At 36.6% G+C, this 15,180-nt stretch overlaps 1 protein-coding gene across 1 annotated transcript; it reads right to left on the minus strand.

Annotated features, from left to right (window-relative positions):
• Window positions 1–12,889: 12,889 nt before the first annotated feature.
• LOC126626252 (succinate dehydrogenase subunit 7A, mitochondrial-like) lies at window positions 12,890–15,107 on the minus strand. Its single transcript, XM_050295509.1, has 4 exons — window positions 14,940–15,107; window positions 14,767–14,838; window positions 14,350–14,452; window positions 12,890–13,237 (listed from the first exon to the last, which is right to left on the minus strand). The coding sequence occupies exons 1-4, from the start codon at window positions 14,991–14,993 to the stop codon at window positions 13,143–13,145; spliced, it is 324 nt and encodes a 107-aa protein (XP_050151466.1). The 5' UTR covers window positions 14,994–15,107; the 3' UTR covers window positions 12,890–13,142.
• Window positions 15,108–15,180: the final 73 nt, after the last annotated feature.

Here is a 15,180-nt window from a genome sequence, read left to right on the forward strand (position 1 = left end):
TACTTCTTCAATATACCTCGTTGTCATTTTTCTATGGTCTTCAAATGTGATTTTGAATATACCGTTCGTATTGTTATTCACATATGCGACCACGTTTGCACCGAAGACCTTCAAATAATATTGCACATTTATACAAATGTCATATAATTTTATGTAAAGTTTTATAGCAGCACAAAAAACTGACAAATTTATGGACACGCCTTTTAAACCAAAGTGCACTACACTTGTTAGAAAGGGTGTTATTTTTGTGTATCTAGTAATATATCTACCTTATCCGGATCCATGTTTGTTCGATAGGCCTCCTTTATTTTCTCCAGTTTAGATATTTCTCTCCCCGTTATGCATTTCTTCTTCTTACTGCCCGTGTTATTTTCTGGCTGCCGTTCCTTTATTTCCGATGTCGAATTGTCTATCAGTGTTGACATGTTCTCTTCTCTTTCCATCGTCTGTGACTGTGATCAATCGGTAGCAATGGCCAGAGCCACACATACAAATCCCAACGGGAACGCTAGCGTCATGTGGATAAATTTTGCCAGCATGACGACAACCAATGCTGATATATGAGGAAAGAATTGCGCGCCATTGAGGGTGTAAAATCCCACATCGACTAACAAAGAGGGGGTAATGTGCCTTATATGTACATGCCCACCTCTTATAGCACTAGGCCTTTTGGGAACTCACTGGTTTTGGGTTCCATCGGAACTCTGAAGTTAAGCGAGTTCAGGCAAGAGTAATCCCAGGATGGGTGACCACCTGGGAAGTTCTCGTATGAGTTCCCAAAAACAAAACCGTGAGGGCGTGGCCGATGCCCAAAACAGACAATATTGTGCTACAGCAGAGTCGAGATTGGGATGTGACAGAGGGAACCCTGAAAAGTTCCCCCTATAGTTAATTTGTTGTTTTTGTGTAGCCTACAAATTTAACTACACAAAAATAAGAAGATTATGCAGAGTTAAGAGTAGAAACAATGCCGATTAATCACAGATAATCAAATTACTTTTGCCAGAAAATAATATTTAATGGCGTTAACAATTTAATACGCAAATTGATGGCAGCAGGCACAATGCCATGCACAAGTATGAACAGGAACACATAGAAAAGACAAATTAGAGCAGCCGTAAGACTCAAAATGCGTAAAATTTAAAAGAATTAAAGAATCTTACAATAGAATCCCGATGAGCCACCATTCGACTCTGACGGACCAACTTTTGCCTCCATGGTTAGAGACAATCGAAAAGCAAAATTTTAGAGCAGATAAAACTAAAGTATAAGCAGGGCTAAGTGCCCAAGCTCAATATTTATAAGGCACGAGATAGTCTCAACCTTAGTGTTGCATCTTCTTGCATACCAACGTACTTTGTAGCCCTAGGCTTTGACCAAGTAACAGAAATTAGGGTCCGAAATAAGAAAAAAATTAGGGTACGAGTAAAAAGTTAGGGTCTGAAACAAGGAAGAAACTAGGGCAGAAAAGTAAAAAACTGGGTCCGAAATAATTTTGTATTAATCTAAATAAAAGTTAAAATGCAACTCTAAGAATTTGCAGCATAAAACTTGATTTCATTCATTCCTCAAATGTCTATATTCAAGTTAGTATTAATCTAAATAAAAGTGAAAATGCAACTCAAGAATTTGCGATCCAATTTGCTACTTGGGGTCCGAATAGAGTTCAAACTCAATTAAACCACACAATGGACAACCTAATTTGGTATCGAATTCACCATATATGAGATTCGAATCTAAGGCTTCTCATTTTTAAACGAAGAGGAATTCCACCAGACCGTAGTACTTAGTGGCAATTTATAAAATGTTCGCTAATCAATTAATTAATCAAATTACTTAATTTAGAGGATGATGGCCGTATTATCTATTTTTTAGAGAAACCAGTCTTCTTTCCAGCATTTAATAATAGGGTTAAGGAGGATTTTAAGATCTCGTTTGGTAGCTCGGACTGTACTGATTATTTATGTCGAATAGGATAAATATCTACCGGAATGTACTGACTAAATTAGTCGGGCATTTAGTGCAATATCAGACTAATGACCGTATTATTTATACTGTGTTTGGTACTGAACCGGATAAGGAAAGGGAAGAAAAAAAAAATTGACAAATCTTTCTTTATTTGTTGAACTTTTCTCATATCTATACCTATTCAAAACCACACAAATTTTCAAATAACAAAGAAAAATAGTAAATTCCATACATCAAATTCAAAATATTTTCCAATAACATAAAAGAAGGTTTACAAAAGACAACTACAGTCGTTACGTTATATAGATTAATCCAACCACATATCCAAGTTCACAAAATATACAAATGCAAGTTGGTTTCAGTACGAAACAGTTTGTCCATATGGCCAAAATATATGCATGCTGCTGCTTTGCTTTCAGTACAAAGCAATTTGTCCAAGTACCCAAAATATATACATGCTGCAGCTTTTAACAAAAGATATGCATGCTGCTTTTAACAAAATATATCGTTGTTGTTTTCCAAGTACCCAAAATATTTATCACCAGCATGTATGAATAGGTAACTAAAGACTAAGTGCAGGAATCCATTTCACCCATTATATGACTCACAAAAGCTCATGTTTCAATAATGATACTGTATGGAGGAACATGACCACAACAACATACAGAAACATGAGGATCCGGTTAATGGATAATCTGGAGGGAAATGAATTGAAACTAGAAAAACATCACCTGTGTATGGGCTATCACCAGGTCCCATAATTGTCGCCTGCCAACGGAACATGTCCTCGGCCACAGGACCTATAATGCATGAAAGAGAAACCCACAAGAAGAATGTATGCCAAGTTCAGTAAAGTGATCAAAATATGCGTACACCCGAGAAACATAAGATGCATGAGCCAGCATACAAGACCTAGACAAGACCAGCTACAATGTGAGAATATCCAACCATCACTTTTTTTACATCAGTTAAACCATTAAAGGAGGATTGTTTCGCTCCCAAATGGACCATCCACAAATTTGCTACATCTTTATTTCCTAATCGATAAAGCAAAGGGTTAAAATTTCAGTTCTTTTTTTCTTTTCTTTTCTGTTCAATTGATGAAAAGGGGCCAATTTTTGGCTAAAAATCTGAGCTGGAAACAGTTGAAATCATCAAAAAAACCCCGCTAATTAGCTGCAATTAGAACTACCATCTACAATTCTAAGACAATTATAAATATGGGATCCAAATTTAATAAAAAGACAAGGGATTTGTTCAAGGAAAAGGAGCAAATACCAGCACTGCATGAGGTAGGGGGGGTCCTTCTGCAAATCCTTGAGCTCCTTCAAGATGCGTTTAGATGCCATGACAACACCTACAAACACACACAATCACACAAAACACAACCTGAAAAACCCAACAACAAATCTAAAATTCGACCCAACAGCAAACCCTAAAATTCGAAAATTCTAATTAAAACCCAAAATTAAATAATCAATTGCATAATTAGAGAGAAAACAATAACTAGATTCAATCAATTCAAAGAAAATTGCAAGAAAAATAGAAGGAGGGGAAGAACAGAGGGAGGGGCGGAACCTGGGAAGAAGAAGAAAAATGAGAAGATGAACTGAATAGGATGGAAAACGAAGAGGAAGAAGGCATTTGAGAAGACGAACCATGAGAGTGCAAGCGCGCGAGAGGCAGAGAGAGCGTCTGGAGAAGACGAGTGTGCGTCTGGAGAGGAAGGAGAGAGCGACTTAGTTTGGTATTGCTGTGCTTTGAAAAAAAGCTGCTGTGAGAATAAGCGGCTGTGCTGTGAGAATAAGCGGCTGTGAAATAAAGCCAGTAGAGTGTTTGGTAAACTTTTTTGTGAAAGTGCTTTTGGAAAAAAAAGCAGGATGATAGTGTGTCTTTTCATTAAAGGAGCACTGTAGCTCCGTGTGCTTTGAAAAAACTGGCTTTTTTTCAAAGCAGCAAATAGCAGCTTCAGCTTTTCCTTTGATTTTCAGCTTATTCTCACAGCAGCTTCCAAAATAAGCCCTTTTTTTTCAGTTTACCAAACACAAAAATGACCCTCAGCTTTTTTTCACAGTGGCTTTTTTTAAAATCACCTCAATCCCAAACGGGGCCTAAATTGTCCGTTGATTTTAGAGAGTATATAAGGAAGCGGTTATTCAGCAGTACAAAATAAGTGGAGCAGGATTATTTAGTCCGGTGACTATTTAATATAAACGGACATCAAATACTATATTTCGTATGATTAGTATCATCCGATGCCAAACGAGGAAGGGTTAAAGATGCAACCAAGTTTTTTTTTTTTTCTCTTCGTTGTGAGAGTCTTCCCTCCTCTGTGAGAGCCTGCAACTAGATAACACCGCCCTCATCTGAACCATACCAGATCTAATATTGCGCATCCCCTTCCAGTTTTCAACCATTTCCTACCTTTCCCCAGATTTTCAATTGTCCGTGAATTCGATTTCAACTAACCCAAGTCTGGGTAGTTGGGTTTATTAAGAGCCTGCGTATCTTACACCTTTCCTCCCTTGTTCATTAATTGACTCTGTCCTCTTCGACCATCATCATTGATTTCTCCATATCTTTTCCCTCTGCTCATGCGGTGTGAGTAGTTGGGTCTTACGGCTGAGGAATTGAAGGCTTTCAATACAACTGGGTCATTATGGTCTACTGGGTATTGTGGATTGGCCTGTCCTTTAGAGCAATTCCACCCTAAAGACTTTAGGCCAACAATCAGCACATTTATTCACTTAAGTAGATAGTAATATATCTCAATGAACAGTAATAGACCAAAGCATCTTCATCCCTAAAAAAATGCATTTGAGAAGAAGGCATTTGAAAAGACGAACCATGAGAGAGCAAGCGCGAGAGGTAGAGAGAGCGTATGGAGAGAACGAGTGTGCGGCCTAGTTTGGTGAGTTGATTATGATAAAAGTGGTTATAAAAAAAAACGCTTTTTTTTTTTGTTTAGTAAATATTCAGCTTCAGCTTTTTTCACAGTTTTGGATGAAAAAAAGTCAAAAACACAAAGCTGCAAAACCGAACTTTGAAAATTCGATTTTTTTCACATCTGTTTTACATAAAAATTTACCAAATTCTATAATACTGTTTTTTTTTTTCAAAAGCACTTTTACAAAAAAGTTTACCAAACACTCAGCTGCTTTATTTCACAGCTGTTTATTCTCACAGTACAATAGAAACAACTTTTTTTTTTTTTCAAAGCACAGCAATACCAAACCAGCTTTGCGTCTAGAGAGGAAGGAGAGAGCGGTATTCACAGTATAAAATAGGTGGCCCAGATTATTTATGGTGGGCTATCTACCCACCCTATTTTACTTTTCAAACACCTTGATAATATATGTCCATTGATCTTCTTCAATTCATCCGATCCAACGGTCGAAAATTAAAAAGACGAATGAGAAGTAAAATAAGATGTGTAGATATCATATCCCTTATTTTAATATAAATGGACACCAATCACTGAACTCCGTATTATTAGTACTATCTGATGTACTATACGATATGCCAAACGAGGCCTAAAGGGTTATGTGCTATTTGATATTAATTTCAGCTTCACACCGTAAGTTTCTTCCTGAACGTTCCATTCCTCGTTATTTAAATTTTAATGGTCGATATTCTGTTATATAATAGGATTGATATAATCTATCTGGCAGCTCTTGGTGTGTTTAAATCTGAATCAGGATACTCAGGAAACTCTAAATATCCTGATTCAGATTTTCAGTAAGTTCAAACTTCGACTGTATTTTGGTAGGTCTCGATAGTATAGGTTAAGCTTTTCACATGTGAGCTGACAACCTGAGGTCAAGATTAGGGCTTAGGGTAGGGGTGGTTTGAATCGGGATACCGAACTGAAAAGCATAAACAGAATCCCGAACCTATCACTTTCGGGGATCGGATTCCGATCGCCAAAACCGAACTGAAATTTCGGTAATCCGAAATTCTACCGAAATTCGGGATTCCTAAAAATTTTCGGTACTACTTCAACATGCATGCTCAGAAATCCAATATTTGAAACGGAAAAATCATGCTCAGAAACTCAACATCCAATTATAGAAATCTAACCTACTTAGAAATTCAAAACGAATCAAATAAAGAAATCCAATCACAAAAATCCAAATTCAATTTTAAATCGAAAAATAATACAAAACAAAACCCTATATTTCGACAATAATTCAGAACAAATACCTCGATTTTGGGCTCGAGAGTTGCTCGATCGAGAGAATGAGAGAGAGATAGCAGCAGGTGTGTGTAGTTTGTCTGTGATGTGGTCGAGACAGAGAGGGTATGGTGTGGTAAAATTGCGTTAGAGAAGTTTAATGTGTTTTCAGTCTCTCAATGACTTGCCTCGGCGGGTCTGCGAATCAAGCTGGGCGAGGCTGTCAAGATGGCAACCCAGTCAGCGCGGATAACCGAAATAATATCTTCGTTTGTTGTTGTATCATTGTTGGATTTGATATTTGTTATACGTTTGAATCATATGTGTGCTTCAGAATCGTCGGTGTAGATCTTCGGCCGTAACTTGTAAAGAAGCAAGCTGCTCAGGGAGAGCCACTGCACTGTTGCTATTTTTTCAGCATAAAACACTGACGACCATCTCATCCCCACAACCTGCACATTTCCAACAATATCACCTCATGAATCAAAAAGGTCCCGAAATTCATAACAGCACAAAATGGCAAAAAGTCCTAACAAAGAAAAATGACAACAGATTCAAAAGGGTCAATCCAAACCTTGAATATGAATGCAATTATACAAACAGACTGACGCCATGTTCATAGCAGTTTTAACATCACGTCTCCTATTTTGATATGCTATTCTTTTATCATAAAACAAATTATAATTTTTTTTTGACAAAAGTACCCAAGCGTTTTTTTATGTATCAAATATTGTGGTAATACAATGATAGAGAGCACATGTATTATTAAATATTGTGTTAGTTTTGGATGTCTAAATTAACATTAATATTACTTTATTCATATGTTTCAATAAGTTGTAAGTGTATGATATAACTAGTTATCTTTTTATGGCAGGACATTGGTGCAAGTGTGATCGGGTATTCTTAATTATAGGACAGGTAAAGCTACAATCACTTTTGATGACCAGAAAGCAACAAAGCCAAGCTTCTTCCAATACGAACTAGAATCCGATGAAGCTGAGAACGCCAAAGATTACAGCTACTACACTTCCAAAGCATGTCATAGCAGCATCCTAAGACCCCGCTTGTTCACACACCATGTGGAAGAACAACATGTTTTTTTATTCTATAAGAATTCAGCTACAAATTCAAGGACTGGAATATAGAGGAGCACATGGCATCAGAAGAAGAAGGAATATCCTGGTGGAAAAATCCATCAAGTCTCTTTTTTTTTCTTCTTCTATCTCATAATTCAATTTTATCATAACCATAACTATGTGAATATATATGATTTGTATAGGAGAATCTTAAAGATGATCCTCTATATCCACAACAAGGGGCTTGGCATACCAATCCAGTTATGTAATTCAAGACGGTAAACAAAAACTCGTTAACGTCCGAGGTAGTCTGGATAAGCTGGAACCTCTACAGTCTCAAAAGATGAAAAGGAGTGACGTCACAGACTCTATGACATTCCTCAGAGAAAATGTGCCAGCCAATTGGACAGACAGAAACTTGTTCTTGGATTATATTGCCAACGACACTAGGTAAGGATACCCAATTTATGAACGAGTTTGTGTGTCTACGTAGCATTATTAAATTTTAATTACATAATTTGAACTATTTTTATTCTCTTTTCCTTCAGCTGGTCCGACCGTGTTGCCAAAAAACTCATTAGACATTCATTTCTGATGAATACCCCTCATGAAAGACTTCGGTACTTTAACGACGTATTCCAGGCCACAGAAAGCAACACTTGCGTCAATCCTACAACCTTCAAAAAGACATTGGATCAAGATCCTAGTTTTAAACAGTACAAGAACTGGACTACAACATAAAAGGGGCATATTCTGTATACTAATTTTTCTCATGAGCTTAAGGAGGGAAACCAGATTCAAAACATGTTTAGCCTCATTGCATTTTTAAGGCATGTCTACATACATTGTGTCACAAAGAGTGCAGATTTTGGGGATATCGATGAAGAGATCGCTCAACTGTGTCCTGGGCTTTCAAGCCGTGTGCACGAGATCTACGTGATGAAGGACGAATTCTACATCTCTTAATTAAGGATTTTTTTTTTTTTTTTGGGTCCTTCATCATAGAAGATTTCGTGCACACGGCTTGAAAGCCCAGGACACAGTTGAGTGATCTCTTCATCGATGTCCCAAAATCTGCACTTTTTGTGACACAATGTATGTAGACATGCCTTAAAAATGCAACGAGGCTAAACAGGTTTTGACTTGAATCAGGTTTCCCCTTCTTAAGCTCACGAGAAAAATTAGTGTAGAGAGTATGCCCCTGTATGTTGTAGTCCAGTTCTTGTACGGTTTAAAACGAGGATCTTGGTTCAATGTCTTTTTGAAGGCTATATGATTGACGCAAGTGTTGCTTTCTGTGGCCTGGAATACATCATTAAAGTACCTAAGTCTTTCATGAGGGGTATCCATCAAAAATGGATGTCTAATGAGTTTTTTGGCAACACAGTTGGACCAGCTTAAGGAAAAGAGAATAAACAAATTCAAATTATGTAATTAAGAATAAAAATTAATAATGCTACGTAAACACACAAACTCGTTTATAAATTAGGTATCCTTACCTAGTGTCGTTGACAATATAATCTCAGAACAAGTTTATATCCGTCCAATTGGCTGGCACATTGTCTCTTAGGAAGGTCATAAAGTTTGTGAGGTCACTTATTTTCATCTTTTGAGACTCTAGAGGTTCCAACTTCTCCAGACTACCTCGGATGTTAACGAGTTTTAGTTCACCGTCTTGAATTACATAACTGGATCGGTATGCCAAGCCATTGTGAACAAGCTCCTTGTGGATATAGAGGATCGTTTTTAAGATTCTCCTATACAAATCATATATATATATACACACACACATAGTTATAGTTATGATAAAATTAAATTATGAGATAGAAGAAGAAAAAAAAAGACTTACTTGATGGATTTTTTCCACCAGGACATTTGTTTTTCTTCTGATACCATGTGCTCCTCTATATTCCAATCCTCGAATTTGTAGCTGAATTCTTCATAGAATAAAGAAACATGTTTTTCTTCCACATGGCATGTGAACAAGCAGGGTCTTAGGATGCTGCTATGACATGCTTTGGAAGTGTAGTAGTTGTAATCTCTGGCGTTCTCAGCTTCATCGGATTCTAGTTCGTATTCGAAAAAGTTTGTTGCTTTCTGGTCATCAAAGGTGATTGTAGCTTTACTTGTCCTATAATTAAGAACATACCCAATCACACTTGCACCAATGTCCTGCCAAAACAAAAATAACCAATCATATCATACACGTACAGCTTATTGAAACATATGAATAAAGTTATATTAATGTTAATTTAGACACACAAAACTAACACAATATTTAATACATGTGCTCTCTATCATTGTATTACCAGCCAAAGGCCACTCCTGGTGACCAACCAATGACCGTTTACATGCATGATGCACCCATAAAAGAGATTGATTGGATCTTGGATCCCAGAGATGAACCACTTAGTCATAGGAAGCCTTGACGGTTTTGTCTTCAAAAGGGCATTTTTCTCTGCAGTCCAAATTTTAGTTTAACTAGGAAACTTTTATTTAATATTTCAATTGGAGATGTATCGCGGAATGACCACAATAATTTACGGTGGACAAACTCAGGACCATTTTTGTAGATATTCATTGTAAGGACCACTTTTGTTTTTGTAGTAAGCTTATGTTTTGTTGTAATTTATTATTTTGGAGTTATGAGATTGAAAGTTTGAGGATTTGAGTTGTGAAATTAAGTATTTTAAAGTTATCAAATTGTAATTTGATGATGAATTTTTATAAATTGATGGGTTTAAAGAAAATTCTTACACTATTTCAACATAACTCAACAATTTTCATTTGGTACTATATGCATGTTAAGCTGCAAACCGAACCAAATTGCATTGCAACATTAGTAAACCTATTACATATTGTTTTAAACCATTATGGTTCTTTTATGTTTTAAAACTAAACAAACTAAAGTTTGCAGTTTGGGTCGTGGTTTGGACCAGAACAAAACCAATCCAAACCGTCCCCAGCTCTGAATGGTATAAATAGATATATAGATTCCTGTTGCATTTTGTGCAAGTATAACCGTATAATAGGTAACACATTGATTTGACAGCAACCAAAGAACAAAAGAAGGGAAATAAGACAAATAAGACAGACTTAGAAAAACATCCAGGGTTAAAACATAGAAAATTCTTGCAAGAGAACAAGTTTCAGTAGTATAGAATGACTCTATAGCAAGGTCGATCTCCCTAGAGACTGATATAAATAATTAACGAGTTTTTGAAATATTTAACTTTGTTAACTCTGAGAACTAGTCTAAATTGGCAAAACTAAAAATTGGATCTGAGAAGGACACCAAACAAGCCCCAAGTTTTTTACTCATCTTTTTCTTTGGTCGATAAGCATTTTACTTGGAAATTAACATTTGTTTCTCATCAAATATACATTGGATCTAACTGAGAATTTAGTTATAGGCCCCAAAGGTTCTCAATTCTCAATTACTGGGCCTCAAATTTTGCTAATAGCAAAAAGTGAAGGCCTATAAATCTACCCAAAGTTAAATTAGAGCCTCTTAATCGAGCTAAATCTTTGCTGAAGGCCTGGTGCGGTGGGTGCCCCGCTTAGCCGTCGAGCTCGTCAGTTAGCTTAAAGCCCTTCCGTCCCCACCACAGCTTCAAAACAAAATCCATGTAAAATTAAGAATACATGAGCGACTCGGTACTATAGTCTGGTAGTATTCTTCTTCATTTGTGAATGAGAAGTCTTAGGTTGAATCAGACAGAAATTTCTCCTAATATTGAGTTTAATTACCTCACAGCGTCCGGTTTTCTTAAGAAAAACATATAGCTGCTTATCTATCAAAACAGGGGATTCTTATACTCTTATCACGTAGATACATTTCTGCTTGAGTCATCCCAAACTCTCTTTTAAGGTTCTTCATCTTCTGGAGCTAAATGACCACAAGTCCTATCGTTCCAGAAATTCCACTAAGATTTAATCACACTGAGAGCTGCTAGATACGTTATGTCAATCCTATGAAATATTAAACAACTCTACCATCCCTTTCGCCAACATCATACCCTCCAACTAGTGTTAAATGAAGGACTACTTTGTGGTAACCCTGCCAATAACGAGTACAGCTCATACAGGGGATACGACATAGAGACTAGGTCATTGAAAAATTCAAGCCTCCTTTAGCATCTAAGCAGTTTCATAAGTTATGCCTGGATTCGGTAAACTTTATAATCTTGCATCTCCACAATGCTTCCCACTGATATCGAAGGTATTGTTTGAACGTTATAATCTCAAGATAGAGTATTGAGAATCTCTTACTCATTCTGACTATACCGTTGAAAGCAAAGACACAAATTAATATAAGAATCAAATTAAGCACAAGTATTATATATGGCAAGATTACGATACTTTTAAATTAATAGGCCCTAATCTCAAGTCGGTGAAAGAGTGAGTTGCCTGGACCCTATCAAAGACTAACAAGCCTCAACTTCATCAAGAAAAACAGCAAATAATCACTTACAAGGATGAGAAATTACTAAAGCACTTGTAAGAGACATTCTTGCAAACCAACGAAACAAGCATTTAGCTTTCAACCTAAACTTCTATTATTTAAATCAAACCAAAATATGGAGACAAAATCATACCTCTCATCGCCCATTCTTCAACCTGTAACCCAATAACAGCATAAATGAGAACAAAAATGAGAAATTAAACTGATAATCTGCAAATTAGTCCGAAAAAGAGGTTAAGTTGAACACACACAAAAACAAAATTACATAACCCTAATGATCTTCAAAATTAGGGAAACTAAATCTTTTAGTTAATCTACCTCAAAAAGAAATCAACTTTTAGTTAATTTTACCAAAATCCTCCCCCCCCCCCCATAATTACCTCAGAAGAACAAAATCCATTCATTGATTCGTTGTTGTAATTGTCATTGAGAGGGGCAGCAGAAGTCGGAACTGATGCAGGCTAAAGAGAGAGAAATAAGAGATGAGAAAATAGGATGGATGTGGAATAAGAGATGAGAAATAGACATCTATTTTTACAGTGAGAGGGTAAAAATATAGATAACAATCCGACGGATGAGGTTGCAATAAGAAAATCTAATCCAATAATCGTAAAGAGTTGAAATCTTATCTTGATTAGAAATAACTCATCATGACATAGGCATGACATAATATAATAATAAAGCCATAACATAGGCATGACATAATATAATAATAAAGCCATAACATAGACATGACATAATTCAATAATGTAGCCGTTATAGTTACGTTTTTTGTGAAGAAAAAATTTGGTATCAAAATTTGATTTCTTTTTGTTGAAATGTTTACAAAAATGTTTTACAACTTAATGTGAAATTAATTCAAAAGAAGTCAACACAAGACAAAAGTTTGCATCTAATCTCTATAAAAAAAATTAATATAAAATATTAACGTGAGTTAATCGTAACTGTTCAAATAGGGACCAGGATCCTCTCTTGAGCAGATGGAGAGGATCCTCTCTTGAGCAGATGGAGAGGATCCTCTCTTGAGCAGATGGAGAGGATCCTCCTGACCAGGCCCATCGGGCCGTTCATTTTTTATCCAACGGCTACAAACAGGGGACCCCTCTAAAAATTATAATAATTATAGCTGTTGGATAAAAAATGAACGGCCCGTTGCAAACATGAAAACGGTGAAGGTTTTGCAACGTTTTCTTCTGCATTTCCAGCTTAGGAAGGATATTATGGTTTAAAATTAAGCAAAACATTCATTACAAAATCACAAGGAGTGTTCAACTGCATTCAACTTGTTCTACGATTTTTATAGAATTGACAATCTTATTAAGAAACAAAACCTAATAGAGATAAACAAACAGATACTTCGAAAGCAGCTAAGGATAATCTGTTTTCTACTTATTCAGCATATAGACGCATTCCACATGGTTGCCAGGAGAAATCAAACCCCGCCCCCGCACACACTTGATTATGCGCTTGCACCCGAAGCCCCTGCCTGTTCCTTAGCCTGTTGCCTAGCCTCTTCTCGCATTACTGCTCTTACATATATTTCATAGCAGGCGCCTGATAAACATCATAAACACATGAGTACTTGGAACACTGTAACAAGTAAAACAGGACTCTAATTCCTTGATATATCCAATTTGTATAACCACATAAATACACATACAGAATCACATTGACCAATACAAGGCACAATATTAAAAGTCACAATTAAAAGGAAGTCCATTATTGCCTTTTATCAAGAAATGCACTCAATCAAGCGTTTTCAACCTATCTTATAAACACAGGGTGGTGCTATCAACACACCCCTTTTTACCTCCCATACACCCTTCTCAATTTCCGGCCGTCAAACAGAATGAATTGAAGAAAATCAAAGGACAAATATTAACAAGGAATGTGTGGGAAGTAAAAATGGGGTGTGAATAGCACTATCCTAAACACATATGGAATGGTTGGATTATAGAACACAAGTTAATTTGTTAAAATACAAAACAGATTTCAACAATTCAGAACACCTAATATTGTTCTCTAATCAAGTCTTAATGATCCTGATTGCTATTTTCCCTTGTTTATTATGCTACTTTCACAGATGGATCATATTTTTCTCAACGAATATAAGAAACAGCAGATTCTACCCACTTTGAAGGTGGATATCGTTATAAGTCTGTGAATGTGCATCTGTGAATACAAACACACTTTGCAACCCTAAAAAAGGCGGAGAGGGAAGCAGGAAAATGAACCCCTCTAGCTTGCGACTCATCCTTAAGGGGCATATTCCAAGCTTAAGCTATAAGAGGTTAAAACAACTGTAACCCCTACCCCTTCTTTTGTCAATTGTCATAGCCTTACTGAAGACTTTACTAATCAAACAATAAATGCAATCAAATCAACTGATCATATAGTATAAACATGGAAAAGGTAAATAATCAGACACTCAACCTTATAATCAAACGGTTTCTTCCTGATGAAACCGCGGCTTCCTGCCTACCACATCCCCGAAACCATAAAAAATTATCTAAGAAATCTCAAATGTACGGTAACTAGAACCTAATTTAGGAAAGCCAGAGGAGTGCGTAATGGCTACGTCTTATCAAAAGTATCAAGGTAAATTAAGCTTGTGCATAGCAACTAATACACCATCTGATTAAATCTCAAGCAAAATAATTGCGTACCGGCAACGATAACAATGGTAAGAACATCTCCAAGTCTTTTAACTAGAGCCACGCCCTTCTTATGCGACTTGAACCGTTTTAAAGACGGGTCCGGTGCCAAGAGCTGCAAATTTAAACAACTCAGTCCAGCCCAAATGCACAATTGAACCGGTGAAATCAAATAAACACATTCACCCTGCTGCTAACAAACATCAAAATCAAATAAATAAACAAAATTTGCACAAATAAATCTAAAGCTAAAATCTTTAAGCTGTATGCTCAAATGGGTTTGCTACCCAACTATCAAAAATGCTAAACTCGAAGTTTCATGGCCGAATCTCAGATACAATATGAAATAAAAAGCTGCCCCAAACGAATCAAAATCCGAACAATCCTGTATAGCTGAATAAATTTAGAGAGAGAAAGAGATAGACTCACAGCTTTCTCGCGGGGCCCTGGCTCGACGTGGAACTGGCGGCGCGATTGGGAAAGCAAATCGTTCTGCCCCCTCTGATTGTTGAACCGAAATAGTTAGATTTAGGGAGAGAGGAATACTGAACCAAATCAAAACGACGGCGTTACAGATCAAACATACGCGATAGAGAGAGTACCTGTGAGTGGGACTGGAAATGGGAAGCGACGGAATTGCGGAGCAGGAACGCCATAGTCAATAACCGGAGCTTGAAACAGTAGCTATCAAATATATCTGCAAAGACTCGGGCTTTTGCTATCAGAGCGACTTTTGTGCTTTTTATTTTGCTAGTCTACCCCAATACTTTTGCCATATTTATTTTAGTACCCTCAAATCTAACTTGCTGTTTTTTGTTTGTTTGTTTGAGAGCAATAGAACTC

This window comes from Malus sylvestris, chromosome 6 (assembly GCF_916048215.2).
Source record: "Malus sylvestris chromosome 6, drMalSylv7.2, whole genome shotgun sequence".
Lineage (NCBI taxonomy): Eukaryota > Viridiplantae > Streptophyta > Magnoliopsida > Rosales > Rosaceae > Malus > Malus sylvestris.

What these genes read in the sequence shown, in the direction of transcription:
- LOC126626252 (XM_050295509.1), bottom strand. Translation starts at nt 14,993, where the DNA reads ATGGCGTTCCTGCTCCGCAATTCCGTCGCTTCCCATTTCCAGTCCCAC. An exon ending in CAGGGCCCCGCGAGAAAGCT is followed by an intron (nt 14,453 to 14,766) that starts GTGAGTCTATCT and finishes TTAAATTTGCAG; the next exon opens with CTCTTGGCACCGGACCCGTC. An exon ending in TACCATTGTTATCGTTGCCG is followed by an intron (nt 13,238 to 14,349) that starts GTACGCAATTAT and finishes GATGTTTATCAG; the next exon opens with GCGCCTGCTATGAAATATAT.